The sequence below is a fragment of the Myxocyprinus asiaticus genome, chromosome 20 (genome assembly GCF_019703515.2).
Source record: "Myxocyprinus asiaticus isolate MX2 ecotype Aquarium Trade chromosome 20, UBuf_Myxa_2, whole genome shotgun sequence".
NCBI lineage: Eukaryota > Metazoa > Chordata > Actinopteri > Cypriniformes > Catostomidae > Myxocyprinus > Myxocyprinus asiaticus.
In genome coordinates this window covers 1,737,501-1,758,150 of record NC_059363.1, presented here as the reverse complement: position 1 = coordinate 1,758,150, position 20,650 = coordinate 1,737,501, and the positions used below count along the sequence as shown (strand labels likewise).

Sequence of the window (20,650 nt, the reverse complement as noted above, 5' to 3'; positions counted from 1 at the left end):
GGCTACCTACCAAATAAATAAATGGACATGAAATATTGATTTGCATTGAAATTGTGTTATTATGTGAGAAGAAAGAGATCACAGAGTCTCCAGAAACAGATGAACTCCACCTTTGGTTTGTGTCGGAGTTCTAATGGTGTTCATGTTGCGAAAATGACCGTCTGACTGCTCATTATCCTGCTTATTACATGGCTACCTACCACATAAATAAACAAATGGACATAAAATATTGATTTGTGTTGAAATTATGATATAACATGAGAAGAAAGAGATCACAGAGCCTCCAGAAACAGCTTAATTCCACCTCCGGTTTGCATCAGACTTCTGTTGGTGTTTATTTTGTGAAAATGACTGTCTGACTGCTCATTATCCCGCTTATTACATGGCTACCTACCAAATAAATAAATGGACATGAAATATTGATTTGCATTGAAATTGTGTTATTATGTGAGAAGAAAGAGACCACGGAGTCTCCAGAAACAGATGAACTCCACCTTTGGTTTGTGTCGGAGTTATGTTGGTGTTTATTTTGTGGAAATGACTGTCTGACTGCTCATTATCCCGCTTATTACATGGCTACCTACCAAATAAATAAATGGACATGAAATATTGATTTGCATTGAAATTGTGTTATAACATGAGAAGAAAGAGATCACAGAGTCTCCAGAAACAGCTTAATTCCACCTCCGGTTTGCATCAGACTTCTGTTGGTGTTTATTTTGTGAAAATGACCGTCTGACTGCTCATTATCCCGCTTATTACATGGCTACCTACCAAATAAATAAATGGACGTGAAATATTGATTTGCATTGAAATTGTGTTATTATGTGAGAAGAAAGAGACCACGGAGTCTCCAGAAACAGATGAACTCCACCTCCGGTTTGCATCAGACTTCTGTTGGTGTTTATTTTGTGGAAATGACCGTATGACTGCTCATCATTACAAGACTACTTCCCAAATAAATAGACATAAAACATTGATTTGAGCTGAAATTATTCTATTTAGCTTACTTGTAGAGGTCACAGTGTTATTCAGAAATATCAGACCGCTAGATGGTGCGACTGACCAATCCGAATCGAGTGTTCCAAAGAGCTGCGTAATAAAAATAATGTAATGTTTTAGAATTTTATGGAAGTCTCTTGCAATCTGATTCATAATACACAGCAGGTATATGTGGCTTTTGTATCTGAGATCATGTGTGTGTTTTTCCTCACAGAAGATCTGATTGACTCCAGTCTGTCTGTCTTGAGTCTGGAGTCTGAAAACCCTCTTCCAGACCACAACACCAGCACTGATATGGTGAGTGTGTTTTGGTTGTTTGATGTGAGAGGGAGTCTGCTGCATTAAAGCTCTCTCTCTCTCTCTCTTCTCATTTCACTGGCAGATTTGAAGTGTCCCACCTCACAAAGCTCAGCGCCCACTGAAACTCCATTAGAGAGCTCAAGAGCTTCACAAACACCCTAGAAAAGTGCCACTATGCTATATATCAGGCTGCATATTCATCCTTTATTGTAAAGAGTTCTGTTACATCAGTTTTAAAGTGTTGAAACACAATCCTACACCTTTTTAGTCTTTTATGTGGTGAACAATTCAAGGTAACACTGTATAAAAACTACATGGTATAAAGTATTTGTAAAGTATCCGTTTATAGTTAATTCAGTATTTATAAATAGTTGTTCCTACATTGTTAATACATTAATACAATATTTACACATAGTATGTTATTCATTTATATTTTCTGTAGCAAACAATTTATTATTATTTAATAAGTTTGTATATAAGCAGTTTGATAACGGTTTTTCATCCTTAGTAAACAACTTGTTAACACTACCTAATATTTTTCTGTTGATGCAAACCAGTGGTAAAGAAGTGTTTATGTATGCAATAAATTGGACATATATTCATGCAATTAATGCTTTATAAAAGTTGTAATAAAGCACTTACCAACCATAATAAAACTAATATATATATATATATATATATATATATATATATATATATATATATATATATATATATATATATATATATATATATATATATATTATTATTATTATTATTATTATATTTTTTTTTTTATTTTTTTTTTTAATTATTATTTATTTATTTTACTTTTTTTAAGGTTTATCCGAACAGAAAGGTCTTATCAAACCTAAAATGAGCCATTTCCAATAATATTAATAATTGGGGGGCCTGGGTATCTCAGCGAGTAAAGACGCTGACTATCACACCTGGAGTCGCGAGTTCGAATCCAGGGCGTGCTGAGTGACTCCAGTCAGGCTTCCCAAGCAACCAAATTGGCCTGGTTGCTAGGGTGGATAGAGTCACATGGGGTAACCTCCTCGTGGTCACTATAATGTGGTTCTCGCTCTTGGTGGGGCACATGGCGTGTTGTGCATGGATGCTGTGGAGAATAGTGTGAAGCCTCCACGCGTGCTAGGTCTCCGCGGTAACGCGCTCAAAAAGCCACGTGATAAGATGCACGGATTGCTGGTCTCAGACACGGAGGCAACTGAGATTCATTCTGCCACCCGGATTGAGGCCCCCATGAGAACTTAGAGCACATTGGGAATTGGGAATTCCAAATTGGGGAGTAAACAGGACAAAAATCAACAACAACAACAAAAATAATAATAATAATATGTAACTATTTAGTTTAGTTAAAATGCATTTAGACTCATGGCCCAGTCTAAGTGGGGGCTTGGGTTGGGCATTGCCCCACTAGATTTGACTAGCATCCTAGTACCAGCCCTGTTTAGATTAATTTAAAATCTCCCTCTCTTTTTCTCCCATCCAGGCAAGACAGAATGGGAAAGTTGTTTAGATGGAAACTGATGTCTGGAGTGAACCTTAAACCAAAACAAACGAAAGAAGAATGGAAATAGCATTTGCCTTTTTTATTTGACTCCAATTCAGGCGAGTTTCTGTTCTGGTGGAGCAAAGTCTTTTATCTGACTCTTTAAACTACTGTATTTGAAGAACCATTTTAACATTGGAAAAAGTTGAAATTTGTGTAATTTATTGAAGTCTGAATGTTGACTGATGACAAACACAGTATGTGATTTATTACGTTTGGTTGCAGATTGGTTTGAACTTTTAAAGACGATTATCGCACTGAGCTGCCAAATCCAAAGGACGGACACTTTTGTGTCTTTGGTGGAACTTTAAAAGAGGCTGTTCATTTTTAACTAAAAGCACCACAAGCAATTTGAATGTGTAGCTTAGTTTATTGGAACAAACACATAGACAAGCGAAAATGTATTTAGATTCATATACCACACGGACTAACTGACTAACATGACGAGGCATAGTTTTATACACGCTTATGACTGTAGTACTCTTAAACAGAACCTGACAAAGGCCTCCTGGTTGCCATTATTGGCTAATATACTGTATAGCAGTTCTACTTTACAAGCACACGTGTCATGGGGTTTTGGAAGTTGCGTGGAATTCTAAAGTTCACATGGATTGTTAAGGTATGTTAATTAGCACTTTATTTTATATGAATGTTACATCTGAAATGTTACCAGATATGTGGAACCATTTGTTTGGTTTTTATTATCTAGGCTATTTAAGTTTTTAATCTGATCTTTTGCAAAGCAGAAGCCTTTAAATGATTTTATTTGACAAATTACCACAACATGTTTACTACTTGAATCTGCACAATTGTTTGTTTGTTTTTTGCTAACATATGGGTAACTTTAAAGCAAGCTGTCTTGCCCCATGTAGTTTAGTATGTAAAGTTAATAAGTAATTGTTGGTTGTGACTATAAAATGTCATTGTACTTTACAACATTTCAGTATTTAAGAGTCTAAGTGTTTTGGACTTTTGGTCGTGTTACAGTTTGATTTAGGAAGACACTAAGGGTTTGTTTAAAGTGACTAGAATTTGATTTATATTTTACTGTCACTTTTATTAAGCATTTTGCATTCATCCATGTTTGAAATGAAAATGTATTGTACATATTTAAAAAATATATATATAATAAAAATAATAATAATTAAAAAATAAAACATGATTTTTTTTTTTAACCAGCAATATGCTGTGATGCTTCAACTTTTTCCATGGAGTAAATTAGTTTCTAACCGTTGTAAGCTTAATGTCATCTTCTTTTGAGAAATGTAGTTTTTAATACAGTGTACTAGAATTACATACACAACACCTTTTAATGTACACTAAAAAAAATTATTTAGCCTATTTTTAAGATGAACATATCAATTTCATAATAAAATTCCATCAAATTGAATTATGAATGTTTAACTAAATTAAATTAATAAAACATACAATATTTAGTTTTTTTTTATTTTGTTAAAGATTACTTTACAATTAAAATTGAAAAATTATTAATTTAAGTGTGTTCATTCTCACTCTGCAACTTAAGAAACACTGAAAACAGTGCTTTGAAATTTACATGATTTAATCATGTACATCGATTCAACATGAATCATTTAAGTGCATAAAATAACACTTAACTTCAACATATGTACTCTCCGCATCAAGTCCTATGCAAAGCATGCTGAACTACAAATCCCCTTGCCCATGTTGTTGAACATACTTGATTGGTTCACATTCACCCTACACAATGTAATCTAGTAAAGTGCACATTTTAGAGAATGACATTAATCGAAGCAAAGAAAACAAGTTTAGAATAATAACACAATTTTGTTGTGTAGATTACAAATAATATGATTTATTAAATTAGACAACCTGCATGTAGCTGCCTTTAGAAAGCAGTCATGATCATAGGATTGTAGCAGTTAAATAAGGGGTAACACTACATACATACTACGATTTCAATTCACAGTTTTTCAATGTCAAATTTAAAGTTAAAGGTAGCTAAATGTATCAGCCTGTATTTAGGAATATTTTATAGTTTGTTGAAACTGCATTCTTGTAAGTTCCCTGTTGATAAGTTATTTTGGTCCATGTTTTGATTCAGTCACATGACGTTGACTCATTCCCAGTTTTACCAAGGTTTTAAGGGGCCTGTTACTCGCTCACAGTATGAACATTTGATACATCACTTAATGAATGATGTAATATAGATTTGAATAAATATTAATACAAAACAAAATAAAATCCATAGGCAGAGAGATAGAAAAGATAAAAGTAGCTTTCTGTTTGATTCTTTCTGTCTGTTTATTATTTTTGAGAATTTTCTTTTTTTGTTTTGACCTGGTTTTCTCACCTGATCCTTTGAAGAGGGCGGGGCTTATCAAGCATGTACTAATTAATTATTTTGATGTAATTCCATTTACTTGATTAATCTTTCTGAATGTTCTTAAATGATTAATGCTATGGATTGTTTGCACAGAGCATACACTTCTTCTGCAACAAAGACATTGTGTGGGTGATATTAAAACAATATCTTGTGTCGTTTTGAATGTGCGAGCTGCTTGCAGATCTCTGTTTGTAATGGAAGATCTCTTGGGATTAGTGTCTTATTATTTTAAAGGTGTCCCATCGGCCGGTTGCTGTGGAAATCTCTCCCTGTTCTCTTCCAACAGTGTGTTCTCTTCTGTTACTCTTTTAATTACTCTTTTCCAGCAGGCATGCTCGGGGACGGCATCATCCTCAGGGACCGCTCGAGGAGGCCCTGATCACATGATTCACATGATGTTTGATGATGATGATGAATGATGATGATGGTTTGGGTCTTAGATGAAGGTACAATAACAACATTGTGTTTTCATACAAATAATATAACACTTGGGTCTAGTAAAAGAAGCAAATAAAACAAAAAAATGTGTATACAAAATCACAATCATTGCATCTAAAATAAGAGGAAACGTAAATACTATATTGATAAATTCCTTAATATTACTTTATAAGATGATCTATATATATATATATATATATATATATATATATATATATATATATATATATATATATATATATATATATATATATATATATATATTTACATTTACATTTATTCATTTGGCAGATGCTTTTATCCAAAGCGTCTGCCAAATGATGATATATATATATATATATATATATATGATATATATATATATAGATAGATAGATAGATAGATAGATAGATCATTTTTTTATTATTATTCATTCATTAGTACCATTATTTTTGACACTGTTTATGAGAATTAAGCACATTGTCTGCCAAAATTCTCATTATTGTAAAGCAATAATAATAAAAACTAGATAGGTACATTTCCTGAAGTAAATGTGAATGGCGCTTGCCATGGCAAAATTCATCACCACGATGTCCCACCAACTGCCCCAAGTTGAAAGAGGCCACCCCCACGACTGTAGGATGTTCTGGCACAGAGATATTGGTGTTGATCCATGGTTGCTAGGGTGTTCCATCTGGTTGCTAGGCAATTTCCAGGGTAAAAATAGTTTTGAGTCAAATGAGCCAACCCGGAAGTCTACGAGGTTCTGGTACAGAGATGTTTTGCCACTCGGTTGCTAGGGTGACCCCATCTGGTTGCTAGGCAGTTGCCAGGGTTATACAAGGCTCCTTGCTAGCCTGAGTAGTCTCAACGATGTTCTGGTGCAGACATAATTCTTTTGCTACCTGGTGAGCTCATTTGGATGATAGGCAGTTGCCAGTGTGATAATCACAAGGATGCTTGCTGGCCCGAGTCATATGAGCCAACAATAACGTCTTTATGACATTCAGATCTGGAGATATCCCTCTAAATCATTTTCAATGGAAGTCAATGGGGTTGGTTGCTAGGGTGCTCTAAATGGTTGCTAGGGCGTGGCTAAGTAGTTTCCAAGGCTATATTCAAAGACTGCTTGCTAACCCGAGTAAAACAAGCCAACCTCTGAAGTCTCTACGACTTTCTGATCCGGAGATATGATCTGACAAATTTCTTGCCAATGTTAAGTCAGTGGGATTTTTTGGGGCAGTTGTTTGACTGATTGCAAACAAACCCTAGAGCGGTTCACTTGTGGTGAGAATGCATAACGAACCAATGGATCAACGAAACCAACCTGCATCACAATGCATGATGGGAACTGCGCTGACCAATGGGAAATGTGTTACATCAAAAGCAGCAGTGTTTGTTTGGCTAATGGCTAGCAAAATGAGTGAAGGTGTAACATGGAGCCAAGATGAGGTAAAATGCCTCATTGAAATGTGGTCAGATGAACATATATCAGAACAACTTAAAATACAGAGGTTTATAAGTTGTATAGTGAGCATCTCCAGGACATAGGCTTTAATCGCTGTGTGGAACAGTGCCGTGCGAAAGCCAAAAACTACGTCAAAAGTACATAAAAGTATGAGATTCACTTCACAGGACAGGGAGTTCGGGAGATGAAAAAGACAAGTTTCCCTGGTTTGACGAGCTGGACAAAATGTTTTAAGGCAGCACGCTGCAAAAGAGGGTTAAACATTCGTGAAATGCTGATAAGCTATAGCGATTAGATAAGCGATAGATATGCGAATAACCATGAACACACCTGATAGATCTTTGTTGACAAATTCTGAGGGTGAGCACGTCATGGCACCTCAAAATCAAAGCACGCCGCCTTTTCTGAAAATGTCTTGTGATTGCTCTTCTTCGAAAACAAATGTATGGCAATACTGTTGTTCCGACGAAACCTTGATTCCCACTCAAACTGATAAATTAATATAACGTGATTAGAAAAAAAGCCACAATAAGCCTGCGGAGCTGTTGTCCATACATCTTGATGGATAACCGACCCGCCTCTATAAGCGGAGCCCCAGAACATAAACAACGCACTTCGACCAATGAGGGGACAGTTTACTCACATGTGACTTGCATAAACACATTTTGGTCCATTTGGAAATGTTGCCTTGTGAAAGCAATCCGAAACAAGGAGAAAATGCAACATTGTAACAATTTATTCCACGTTTCGTAACAAAGCAAACGGTCTACAGGTCTGAAAACACAACCTAAGACATGTTTAAATATTGCATTGAAATAAAATATAGTGTCTGCATTGTTTCAGCTTAGCTGCATTTCAGTAACTAAAGTTCTTCCACGTGTTTGACAATAGTATAATCTGTCTGCTAGATTTCTTCATCATAAAATCAACACTTAAAGGCAACTTCATAAAGAACACCTGATTCTTATAGCACCAGTTATTCCAGAAATAGGCCAAAAAGCCTCCTGAAATCCACTCAGATTCAGTGCCAGAAATAAGTGCAGATTTGGGCTCGTCCGGCCGTGAGCTCCCTGAGCTTTTTACTCGAGTCCCGTGCTGCACTGCGGTGGAAAATGACTCGCAGGTCTCTCAGCACATGTTTGATGATATCATGTGCACCTGCAGGCATGAACGCAACACCACTGCAGTGAGAGACTGAGACGCCCTGCTGCTGATGGGATTTGAGGGTCAGTTATTGGGTGAGTGATGAGATATATGGTTTGAGTTGCAGCACTCTTAAACCACAGTGGCTCTCTCTCTCTCTCTTTATCTCTCTCTCCCCACATTTTCTTGACTAATGATAATTGAAAAACCCATTATGAGTACAGAACATACTGTAATCCTTTACTTTCAAAATACAAGCTTTAACTGTAGTTCACCCATGCATGCTCAGTTAAATGATATAATGTCACAGTGGGGCTCAGGGCAAAAATGCCACCACATTTCAAAATATGGGGGCATCTATTGAATTCCTGTTTGAATTACTTTTTTATTTATAACATCTAAAATAGTTCTTAGTTTTGTATTCTAGGCTTAGTGATATGATTGTATTAATAATACTTATACAGAACATTAAAATTGAAACATGCCTGTTGACATATTTCCAAATGAATCGAATATTTAACCTAATTGAATCTAATCACATCTGGAAATCGGTGCCAATACTCAGCCCTACAAATATTAGTTGATTTAATTTTATTAGTCGCAGTCCAATATTCAGACTTAATTAATTGTTTACATTTGTAAGGTTAGAAAAAAATAAGTAAATAAACAAATATTCTAGAATTCAATTCCAGGGGCAAATATTGCCCCTTAATGGAAATAAATACATTTCTGACAAAATCATGCTTGATCGCTTAGAAAAATATTAGCACACCTCTCCTCAAGCCACATGACTTGAACCGTATCATTATTTTCTGTAGCACAAATGAAGCAGGACGAGTTACATATATAAGATTAGCCAAATACACTATATTGACAAAAGTATTCACTTATCTGCCTTTAGACGCATATGAACTTAAGTGACATCCCATTCTTAATCCATAGGGTTTAATATGACGTCGGCCCACCCTTTGCAGCTATAACAGCTTCAACTCTTCTGGGAAGGCTTTCCACAAGGTTTAGGAGTGTGTTTATGGGAATTTTTGACCATTCTTCCAGAAGCACATTTGTGAGGTCAGACACTGATGTTGGACGAGAAGGCCTGGCTCGCAGTCTTCGCTCTAATTCATCCCAAAGGTGCTCTATCGGGTTGAGGTCAGGAATCTGTGCAGGCCAGTCAAGTTCTTCCACACCAAACTCACTCATCCATGTCTTTATGGACCTTGCTTTGTGCACTGGTGCGCAGTCATGTTGGAACAGGAAGGGGCCATCCCCAAACTGTTCCCACAAAGTTGGGAGCATGGAATTGTCCAAAATCTCTTGGTATGCTGAAGCATTCAGAGTTCCTTTCACTGGAACTAAGGGGCCAAGCCCAGCTCCTGAAAAAAACCCCCACACCATAATCCCTCCTTCACCAAACTTCACAGTTGGCACAATGCAGTCAGACAAGTACCGTTCTCCTGGCAACCGCCAAACCCAGACTCGTCCATCAGATTGCCAGATGGAGAAGCGTGATTCGTCACTCCAGAGAACGCGTCTCCACTGCTCTAGAGTCCAGTGGTGGCGTGCTTTACACCACTGCATCCGACGCTTTGCATTGCACTTGGTGATGTATGGCTTGGATGCAGCTGCTCGGCCATGGAAACCCATTCCATGAAGCTCTCTACGCACTGTTCTTGAGCTAATCTGAAGGCCACATGAACTTTGGAGGTCTGTAGCGATTGACTCTGCAGAAAGTTGGCGACCTCTGCGCACTATGCGCCTCAGCATCCGCTGACACCACTCTGTCATTTTACGTGGCCTACCACTTCGTGGCTGAGTTGCTGTCATTCCCAATCGCTTCCACTTTGTTATAATACCACTGACAGTTGACTGTGGAATATTTAGTAGCGAGGAAATTTCACGACTGGACTTGTTGCACAGGTGGCATCCTATCACAGTACCACGCTGGAATTCACTGAGCTCCTGAGAGCGGCCCGTTCTTTCACAAATGTTTGTAGAAGCAGTCTGCATGCCTAGGTGCTTCATTTTATACACCTGTGGCCATGGAAGTGATTGGAACACCTGAATTCAATTATTTGGATGGGTGAGCGAATACTTTTGGCAATATAGTGTATTTAGGGTTTGGAGTTTGTTCAAATCACTAATACCAAATATTAGCAATAGTAAAAGTGATGCATGCTTGTCGTAGCAAACACCACTGAAACTGAATCTCGAAGGGATATTAGGGATCTTAAAACTACAGCGGGTACAGACAGAACAAGGTGTTCTCAAGGGTGAGCTTCAATCTAAAAATCAACTATTGAAAGCCCTTCAGAGTCAACATTGATTTGTCCCTACACTGCTGTTAAATCAATTCTCTCTTCTGTCACAGAACACATACAATCATAGACCTTCACCAGTACAACTTGTTTAACCGAGTTCAAAGGTATACAGTGGACATCAACTGGATCTGAGAGTTTATTTAGTGGGGTTTACAAAGGCAGCATCAGTGTTAGGGGTTTGTTCAAAGCACTAACCCTAAATATTAAACTTAGGCTCATAATACATCCTGTAGCATTTATGCTACAGACATGAATGATTTCTCAAATCATGCATCTTGTTGAGGACAGGTGTGCTGCTACTTTACTAAGAGATTAGACTTGTGTTTTTTTAATGGTGGACGATAAAACGGGTAAAGAAATCCCATAGACTTACACTAAAGGAGGGACTCAAGGCATATACAGTATCTAAAGAATGTCATGTGACTTGAGGGTGCAGGACACTTTTGACTTGAGCCACTAAACAACTACCCAGAACACCCTAGCAACCCCATAGCAACGCCTTGGCAACTATCCACAATGCTCTAGTTTATTGTGGCGGTGAGTTTTTAAGTGCAAGCAGCTCTCACATTTTCTATAGTAAATGTAAAAATCTAGTTTTTGCTATAGTTTCCTATGAAACACCAATTAATATCCATTTAATGCAAACACTCATTGTGTATCTATGTGTATGAGTTGCACGAATTTCTCTCCAATAATTTTCCTGCATCTTCTGTAACAGTGATCAGGGTCAAAGATAATAGAGGCTGAAAATAGAGCATGATTGTGTAATTCTGCTTTTGACTACTGTATAGTAAATCAATAAACCTCTTCATAAGAAAGAGATACTGGCATGGAGAGATAACTAGATGTGACTCAGAATAAACCAGCAACAAATGGGTGACTCTTATGATATCTGTCAAAAACATGTCCAGGTCATATTTCACAAAGAAATTATATTTACTTCAAGAAATTTAAGATGGTTTTTAACAGCATTAAAGGAATATTCTGGGTTCAATACTAGTTAAACTCAATCAACAGCATTTGTGGTTTAATGTTGATTACCACAAAAAATAAGTTTTGACTTTGTCCCTCTAAAAAAAGCAAAAATGTGTGTTATAATGGAAGTCAATCGGGTCAATCCGTAAACATTAAAATACTCACTGTTTCAAAAGTATAGACACAAGACGTGAACAATATGTTTGTAAACATGGTTTTAGTGTGATGAAATCACCTATTAACCTTTTCTGTGTAAAGTTATATTCAATTTTACAAATCCGTTGCCATGATGACAAAACACCTCTTGTTCTTCCAACAAAAACGACGATTTAAACAACTTCAAAGCTCAAATAATACATGAGTTTGAACAGAAGAATTAATGTAAGTGCTTTAATAAAATTATAAGCTTCACATTTCTGCCTTTAAACTCTCCAAAAATTGGCCCCATTGACTTCCATTGTAAGTGCCTTTACATTGTAAATCATATTTTAGCTTAAGAATAATATGTTCAGCTTTTTATGATTATTATCATATCATTTTTACTGCCAAAACATTTTTTTAGCAACAAACATGTTTCAAAAACCTTCAGCCATAGGACATTCTCTTTCATTGCATATGTACTTCTATTATTTGAACAGAGGCCAACAAAAGCATATTTTTATATGGATTTTTAGCATGATTTTAATCTCTAATTAACCAGTGCACTCACCTTCTTCATACTGTACTACATAGTAATTTGATTAATCTGGCATCGTGTTTTTAATCTGGTCAAAGTGATTAAAGTGCTGCTTGTTGTTGCTTAGATAACGTGTTTTCTAGGTATCTTTTTAACCCCTTGTTTCATTTTTTTTATATATCATCAAGACCATAAAAGAGCCACAGTTAATTCTAGTAACACATTTCCTCAAACTGTAGAAATGTATGTTCATCCCCAAACTATTTTGGACCTTAATGCATTATATCCTTATGAGTGTTTGCTCCTAATGTTTCTGTTGTCACAAAACATGCAATCTATGCAGTATAGTTTTACAAGAGAGTTTATTATTTACCATTACGGTGGTGTATTCTACACCTATGGTGCTTTATTGTTGTAAAAATTACCTAGTAAGTTTCTATTATATCCAGGGCATGTATATACATTACTAAACATTACATTTACATGGATATATGCACATACCTGAGCATCGACTCAGGTTCCTCTAACAATAGAATCCTGATTAAATGATTTACAGGTTTGTTTGAAAAGCATGCAAGCTTTAAGTGGCATAATCTGAAAAGCTTGCCCCCAACCCACCCCAAGCCCCGCAAATGGCTGTTTGCAACATAATAATAAAGGCATTGTGCAGAATGATCAGTCTTTATATGAATGTTTCTTATTCAATAACAGGCCTGCGGTCAGGTGATGGAGATAAATGCTCCAAAAATATCAAGTTAAAGCCCCGCAAATGTCCACCAAGGATGCCAGATAAAGGCTAAACAAAAAGGAGAGATTATATGTTAATTTATATGAACATTTTGAAGGGCTGAACACTATTGGAGCCTCCATGCACCAGGTGCGGCCTCTCCATCCGCGTCCAAACATCCGGCGCGCTCCGGACATCGGCCTGTTTTTATTGGACCCGCACAGTTCATATTTGATACACATTCACAGTCCGAAGGTCTTGATTAGTTCTTTCTTTTCGGGTTATTTCCATTAGACACAAACCGAGTCTGTTGTTGCAATCGAGAAGAATCCTCGTCAATAGATGTTGCGCTCTCATCCTCCTGCTCTCCATCATGTATATCTGTGATGGAAAACGTCGGATGTGTTTTTATATCAGTCTGTCTATCTGAGTTCTGGGCGAGTGTGTATCTGTACGGATCCGTGGATTCAGAGTGCGCACTTTTGGAGAGGGATCTGGCTCTCCTTGACGCATTGGACTCGGTCGCGTTGTTATTGATCAGTTCTGCCTGTGTGCCGTTGGTTTCTGTCCCGTTGATGTTTGCGGAGCTGTTTGTGGTGCTGTTGGTGGCTGGACACACTGGTTTTCCAGATTGCGCGCCGGTGGGTTTCCATATGAGGCTGTAATAGATGGCCAGTATGATCGCGGCGAGAGACACGGATAAAACATATGCAAACACGGTGGCCAGTCTGACCCACTTCTTATTGGTCTTCGCAGCCATCTTTGCCTTTTTATCGCCCGTGTAGGTGGCTGGTTTGCCCCTCTCCATGTTGGGCATGTTGTCCCTGTTGGCCCGGTTTTTTCCTCGATGCTCCACGACCCCGTCCGTCTTGGATGGCTTTTGATGGTCAGACCCTTAAAAACCCGAGAAGACGCGCCGATCTGGCTGGTTTTGATTCGGATGGCTTCTGCTCTTGTGGTTAAATGGATTTGCTTTCGTCCATGGCGTATGAAATGTCCTAAAAATCCATCAAGGTGATGTTGCACCTCAACATGGATGCTGCGGTTGATTCTGGTGTTTTCCAGCATCCAGTGCGGCTTTTGTCCCCAAAGATTGCTTTGTTTCTGATCCAAATGTCATGGGATGGATTAGAGAGGGCTGAGAATGATGAGACAGCTCATACTGTACACAGATCTCTCTCTCTCTCGTGTGTGTATGTGTGTGTATGTGTGTGTATGTGTGTGTGTGTGTGTGTGTGTGTGTGTGTGTGTGTGTGTTATTCAAGTGAAGAAGAGGCTTGTTCAGCTAAAATGACAGGAGAGGAGGAGGCTCTTAAAGGGCCAGCACAGATTAAAGAGCAATTTAAGGCAGGACTGTGATGCTGTAAAGTTCATTGAAAATTTGTAAACACTTTATAATAACTTCATTAATAACTCAATTAAATAAGTGCATAATAGATCAGTATGATGTGCATTTAATTGCATAGGCTACAGTATATGAAATGTATATTTTCTTAATTAGAACAACATATTTAAGATATATATTATATTTATAATATATTTAATATAATTTAATCATATACAATTATGACTAGACAGACAGATAGATAGATAGATAGATAGATAGATAGATAGATAGATAGGCCTGCATTATATTTTTATTTATATTTATTTAAATTCATTTAAATTGTATATATTTGCATAACAGGTCAGTGCTATGTACATTCGAATAAAACACCTACAAAATATTTCCTTATTCATATTAATTTGAACACAGTATATATTATAAACTAAATTATTTAATATTAATATATTTTAAAATATTATTCTCATTTATACAGTAAGTCACTTTGGATAAAAGCATCTGCTAAATCATTAAAGAGGAAAATATATACTATTTAATTTTATTTTTACACTCTAAAGCAAAAATTTTACGGATTTCAATTTCATAACAAAATTTAATTTAATCAAATTTAAATGAGTAATGTTTGACAAAATAAAATAATATTAAAAATAAGAAAATAATATTATTAAATATTACATTATTTATTTTAATTTTATTAATTTAGTCAATATGATGTAATTTTGTTATGAAATTTAAATGTGTAAATCCTATAGGCTAATTTTGTTTAGTTTTTTTATTTTTATTAATTTGTTTTACACAGGATAGGATATGTAATCTATTAATATGAATATATTAAAATTAATATGCCATAGTCAAATGCAAATTGTATATAAAATATAATATTTTATTTTTATTCAAGATATCTAATGTTAATATATTAAATATATTTTTCTTTGTCCTTTTGTCCTTTTTTCTAATTCATATTCATTAGAACACAAAATATTGCATATGAATTTATTACTTGTCATTTTTAAGTTATTTTCCATTAAAACATCTGCTAAATATCTAAAGAGAAAAATATATATTAAATATACTATTTAGTTTTTTTTATTAATAATTATTAGAACACATATATGGGCTGTATAATATAAATATATTATTCAAACTTCAAATCAAACTATCAAAAATGTAACATTTATATTTAAAAAACATATTCTCATTTGTAAGTCATTGAGGGGAAAAGTGTCTTCTAGATGAATAAAAGTGAAATTGTTTGACATGGTGATGATCACTTTGAGATGATGTTACTGTGCAGGTGTCAAACACACTGAGCTACAGGAGCATTTGAGATCAGCACCATGGAGAGTAACACACAACAACTAAACAACTGATGGACGAATATGTTTGTCAATAAAAAGATACCCTCTTTTGAAATCATATAATTTTGTCCTGATAACAAAATCACATGCACCATTCACTATATTCACCCACATAATTTGCTGTATCATAGAAACATTACCTCTTGAAAGAGCTTTTTTTAAAATTATTATTATGATGTATATAATCCTAATTGTGCAATTAATATTTTATATGAAATGTGGAAGGCTTTAGATACTTTGCCTTTTATTTGCATTATTTATAGATCTATGTGAAATGAATAGTTTTGACTGTTTATGTTCACTTTATGCTTTTATGTTACATATTCTTAATGGTAAATTGCTTGTGGTTTTCCTCATTTGTAAGTCACTGTGGATAAAAGCGTCTGCTAATTGAATACAAATATTTGTAATGTATATAAATGTATGTTTGGTTGAACAATATATTCTAGAATGTTTCAAGATTACATTTCCATAAACATTTTTATGTTATGGTTTTGTAAAAAATGAGGTTAAATTAAAAATGTGTTTGTTGAACAAAACCCATAACCTTTTTAACATCTCAACATTACAATAAATAATTAACCAGCTAATTCCGACATTTGGACAAATAACCTCTATTATTCTGATGGTTGTTCTGTACAGACTGTGGGATTTTGTAGAATCTGTCCTGTAACTGCAGAATCGCCTGCTTGTTGTTCAGGTGGTCAGTTTGAGCTGTTGCTCTTTGGGGAGCCAATTAGATTTCTAGTTTGCATTCTTGCACCATGATCCCTTGTGCTGATTGGCTGTGTGGCAGGAACAAATCAATCTGTGACATCCAGCTCTAATGGTCACATCTCAACTTCACTGTGAGCTATTAGAGAGAGAGATCAGGAAATTACGCTTTCAGGGAATAATTCAGATTGGAGTGATTTGATTGTATATTTGAATTGCTCCTAAAGATGTACGTTTAACCTAATAATCAAAACAGACAATGTTTATGATTTTTATCCTCCTGAGACCCGAGCATGACTGCTGTGTGCATTTTCCATTTCCCTTTTTTGATTTGTAACTAGTAGCACCTAATAAACAAACAAATAAATAAATAATTCTAGAACAAATCGTTTTCCTAAAAATTGATGTTCACATATGTGTACAGCGGGACTCAGTTGTGAAATTTTAAATAATACCAAGCTATAGAAAGTTATATTTTTTTCATCAAATCTTATTCAAAGTAATGTCCAGCATCATCCAATCACTGTCAATCATGTTAAAATAAAATGATACATTATAAATTCTGAATCTATGTACTGATTATCATTGTCACATGTCTGTCAAACATGTTGAGTGATCCAAACATCATCTGCAGCCTGAAACTGAACTTTTGATCAGATTTTAGGAGTGAATGCACTTAACTGCATAGAAAGCTATAGGATGCTCCCTTGCTCCCTATTTAGTGAATGACTTAACCTCCAGTGTGCTGTCTGTCTGCACTGGTCTCAGAACAGTTTGAAGTGCACCTTATTTTCATCCTAACTCCATATAAAGCCTCTGAAAGACACAATTATCAGTTTTTGGATGAATACATTAATTCTCAGTGTGATAATGTACAGTAAATATAGGAATGCATTTATTAATGTTAATGAATAGAACCGGATTGTACAGTGATAACAAAATAAAACATATAGCAAAATGTATATTAAAATGTTGCGAAATGACCCACAGTTGTGTTCATATCGAAAGTTACTCAGAATTAACATATTTATTCAACTTTTGAGAGAATAAGGTCCCATTTTCCACATATGTGGACATCATGTTTATCAGCGTGCTGAAACGCATAAAATTAATTAATTTTTTAAAGCGGCATATCAAATGAAACTAGAGACTGCTACTCTTTACAACCAAACAGGCGTCAATGAAAAATTGTAAAGAAGTTTCTTACCAGAAGCACTTTTGTTGGCGCTGTGCCCATTGGAGCGCTTCACCGAAATTGACATCATGCTGTTGTGTCACGTGACTTGGTACGGCAGAAGTTTAACCCTTAAATGACAATGTAGAGTGTTGTGAACAGTATTCAGTCGGATTAAATTAATTTAAATAATGAGTTGCGAATAGCAAAGCCAAAATACAACGTCCACACATGTGGACGCGAGGTCACACGAGGTTAATGACTATTAATAATTGAATAATGTGTAAAGGGGAGACTTTTCTCAATATAAAACTATGAAAATCAGTTTTAAAAACACAAACTACTACATGTTTAAAGCATGTAATTAAAACAGAAACCATTTCAAAATGTATTGTGTAAAAAAATGATCTTTCAAAAATGACAACTGTCCCACAGTTGTGACGTCATTTCCACCACACCAAACAATTTTGCCCCCTAATAAAGTTTATTTAAAAGTTAGTGTACTTGTTAACCAAGTGGACAAAAGTGTCAGTGAAGTGCATGCTTGACATGAAATATGAGACAAAACAAAGAAAAATTCAAGAGAAATATTGGCCGTTATTTCCAATCAAGCTGTCATTTTGACAAAGTATGCAAAATGTGTGAAAATATTATTCAAATGTGTATATTTAGGATACAATACATAAAATGTTAACTATGAAATCAGCATTAGCAAGACAAAGGATTCGGTCATTTTATTTGAAAAGGACATTGTTAGTTGACAAATTAAACAGAGAGTTTTAATGACACTTTACTTTCTAGAAGTGTACAGTGCGAAAAGTGCACAAAGTTGAATAGACACTTGTATGTGAATAGGTACTGTATGTATGAATATAAATGGCTTATAATATTGTCGTTTGTCTATACTCTAGAGAAAAGCCCCGTGTCAATGTCCTCCACTGTGATTTACATGTGCCAGCACTGGGGATGCTCATATTTGACTATTAGCCAAACTACATGGACTGACTTTTCACCACAGTGTAGTTCATTCTTCTCTTATTCATGTACAAAGTCTTTACAGTGCTTGTTTTAATGCAAACAATTTACACAATCATCCAAACTACACTATAATGAATGGCACATTTTTAGTTTTGCTTTATCAATCTGTATTAATCAGTAGTAAAATATCTATCAAGCCTTTTCTCTCACACACACCTGTGAGCGCTGCGCCCTCCAATAGAGACTCGTCAATGAAAGGGATTTTCTCAAGAGATGTTGGTCTTCATTATTTGCATACTGTACTACTGTAAATGTCCCTAATAAGTAGGTCTAATCTCATTCCCTTCTTCATATATGTGAAATCTGGTGTTCCTAAAAATATCATGATCATCTTTATTATAATACTCATTATTTATCGCCAATTAATGACATAAGATGTATTAATAACACAGGCAGTTAGACAGCATCATATCTCTTGTGGATTATCATATGGCATGACAAACCTGGTGCCACTTAGGCCTAATATTTACTCTTTTACATCCTATTTAATTCTTTATGACTGTAAATAGTGTAAACCTGTGCAGGGTTGGGTCCTGCTCACCCATAACACTCATTTGCAATGCATATTGAAGGCTGGACGTTCTTCAAGCTCATTTTAGTCCAGTTCCCCAAAGTTCTTTCATTCTCACCGGGGACGATGACTTTAGGAGTGAATTGTTAGACCACAGAGTTGTGTGGTGATCTGATCAAAATGAGTCGAAATCGCCACACACTACAGGAACCCGACGTTAAAGAATATCTTGTGAAAGGAGACCGATTCACAAAATGGAAAGAAGTAAGTGGATGTGAACAGATTTAGGACTGAATGAGACCTTGATAGAGATTTCACAAAATTCTGATTACCAAAAAAAAAAAAAAAAAAAGAGTAATAATATAAAGTTCTACTGAGACAAAGAGCACTTTTGGTCCTGATACGATGAAATTGATCTGATAATTTTATCCTGTGTTGTTTGAAAATACATTTACATGAGACATTACAGTATGTGAATTAAGGGATATTAATGAATGAGTTTGGGACTATTTTGTCACTTTTAATGATATTGGTATTCATAAGTTTTAATTTAGATCTTTTAATTGTGTAAGAGGTGTTATATTTTTCCTAATCTTGACAGGACTCCAAAAAAACCACACCAGTCACCATGAAAATGGATCCAAGAGGATTTTTCCTTATTTGGACCAACCAGAGTAAGGTAAAACTGGACAATTTTACCTTTACTTTACATCAAATCCAGCAAACAGTGTGAACAGTGGTGCAAAGCATTGTTTTGTGTCTAGAGGTGTTTTTGATTGACTTCTATTAGTGTCGTATTCTCTAAAACAGGGGTTTCTAACCTGTGCTAACTTATTTAATTATTTAACCCTCTAACCATACTTAAAAGTACTCTGGCGGTACATGGTACAGTGATGACATTGGATAGTAATGTACCATGATTTATGTACCAATTCCCATATTCATGTCTCACAGTATTTACATGTTACTTATGGTACTATCATGGTACTAAAAACATGATCGTGGCACTTTTTGGTACTTTCATAGTGTAAGATTTCAAGTAATGTTTTAACATTTCAATACCTTTCAATAAATATATTAACCATTCATTTTATTATCCAATTTTGTATATTGGTCAATGATGTGATGATCAGTTTGTTGTCCGGATCTGTAAAGTTGTTCAAAAACACATTAGAAAAGCAATTCACACAAAACTATTACTTGAAAACACCTTTACTATGATAAACATGTTTTCCATTTCCAGGTTCAAAGTGTTTTGAGATTTATTTTCTATGTCTTAAAGTTTAAATAAAATGAAAATGTCATGTGCACTATCTGTCCAGAGACAGTGAAAAAAAATAAAATAAATAAAAGCAGAAATTCTTGAAATAAGAATGTTAGCATGAGTACTTTGGAATAATATTTTACTGTAATTTATTAAATAAATAAAAACAATTGTGAAACAATTCGGTTTTTAAAATATTCATATTTGAAAAACCTTCGTCCAGAACAGAGAGGGTCATTTAGAACCTTTAATGAGTGCAGAGTAAAAAAATAAATAAAAATAAATAAATAAATATAT

General features: G+C 35.2%; 3 protein-coding genes across 4 annotated transcripts in view; 2 read left to right on the top strand and 1 right to left on the bottom strand.

The window, feature by feature from the left end:
* The window catches only part of LOC127410702 (coiled-coil domain-containing protein 9B), a 34,154-nt gene extending 30,183 nt beyond the window's left edge, over positions 1-3,971 (top strand). For both annotated transcript variants that reach the window (XM_051645891.1, XM_051645889.1), the window contains 2 exons: positions 1,217-1,299; positions 2,798-3,971. In XM_051645891.1, the coding sequence (XP_051501851.1) occupies positions 1,217-1,299; positions 2,798-2,824 (110 nt within the window). In that variant the 3' untranslated portion in view covers positions 2,825-3,971. The remainder of the gene's footprint in view (positions 1-1,216; positions 1,300-2,797) is intronic.
* An 8,584-nt stretch (positions 3,972-12,555) lies between these two features.
* On the bottom strand, positions 12,556-14,271 carry LOC127410744 (putative transmembrane protein INAFM2). Its single transcript, XM_051645963.1, has one exon. It carries the CDS (start codon positions 13,764-13,766, stop codon positions 13,212-13,214), a length of 555 nt encoding a protein of 184 aa, XP_051501923.1. The 5' UTR covers positions 13,767-14,271; the 3' UTR covers positions 12,556-13,211.
* Positions 14,272-19,208: 4,937 nt separating this feature from the next.
* The window catches only part of LOC127410687 (1-phosphatidylinositol 4,5-bisphosphate phosphodiesterase beta-2-like), a 46,722-nt gene continuing 45,280 nt past the window's right edge, over positions 19,209-20,650 (top strand). Inside the window, exons 1-2 of the mRNA XM_051645851.1 lie at positions 19,209-19,353; positions 19,691-19,768. Coding sequence (XP_051501811.1) covers positions 19,270-19,353; positions 19,691-19,768 — 162 coding nt within the window. The 5' untranslated portion in view covers positions 19,209-19,269. The remainder of the gene's footprint in view (positions 19,354-19,690; positions 19,769-20,650) is intronic.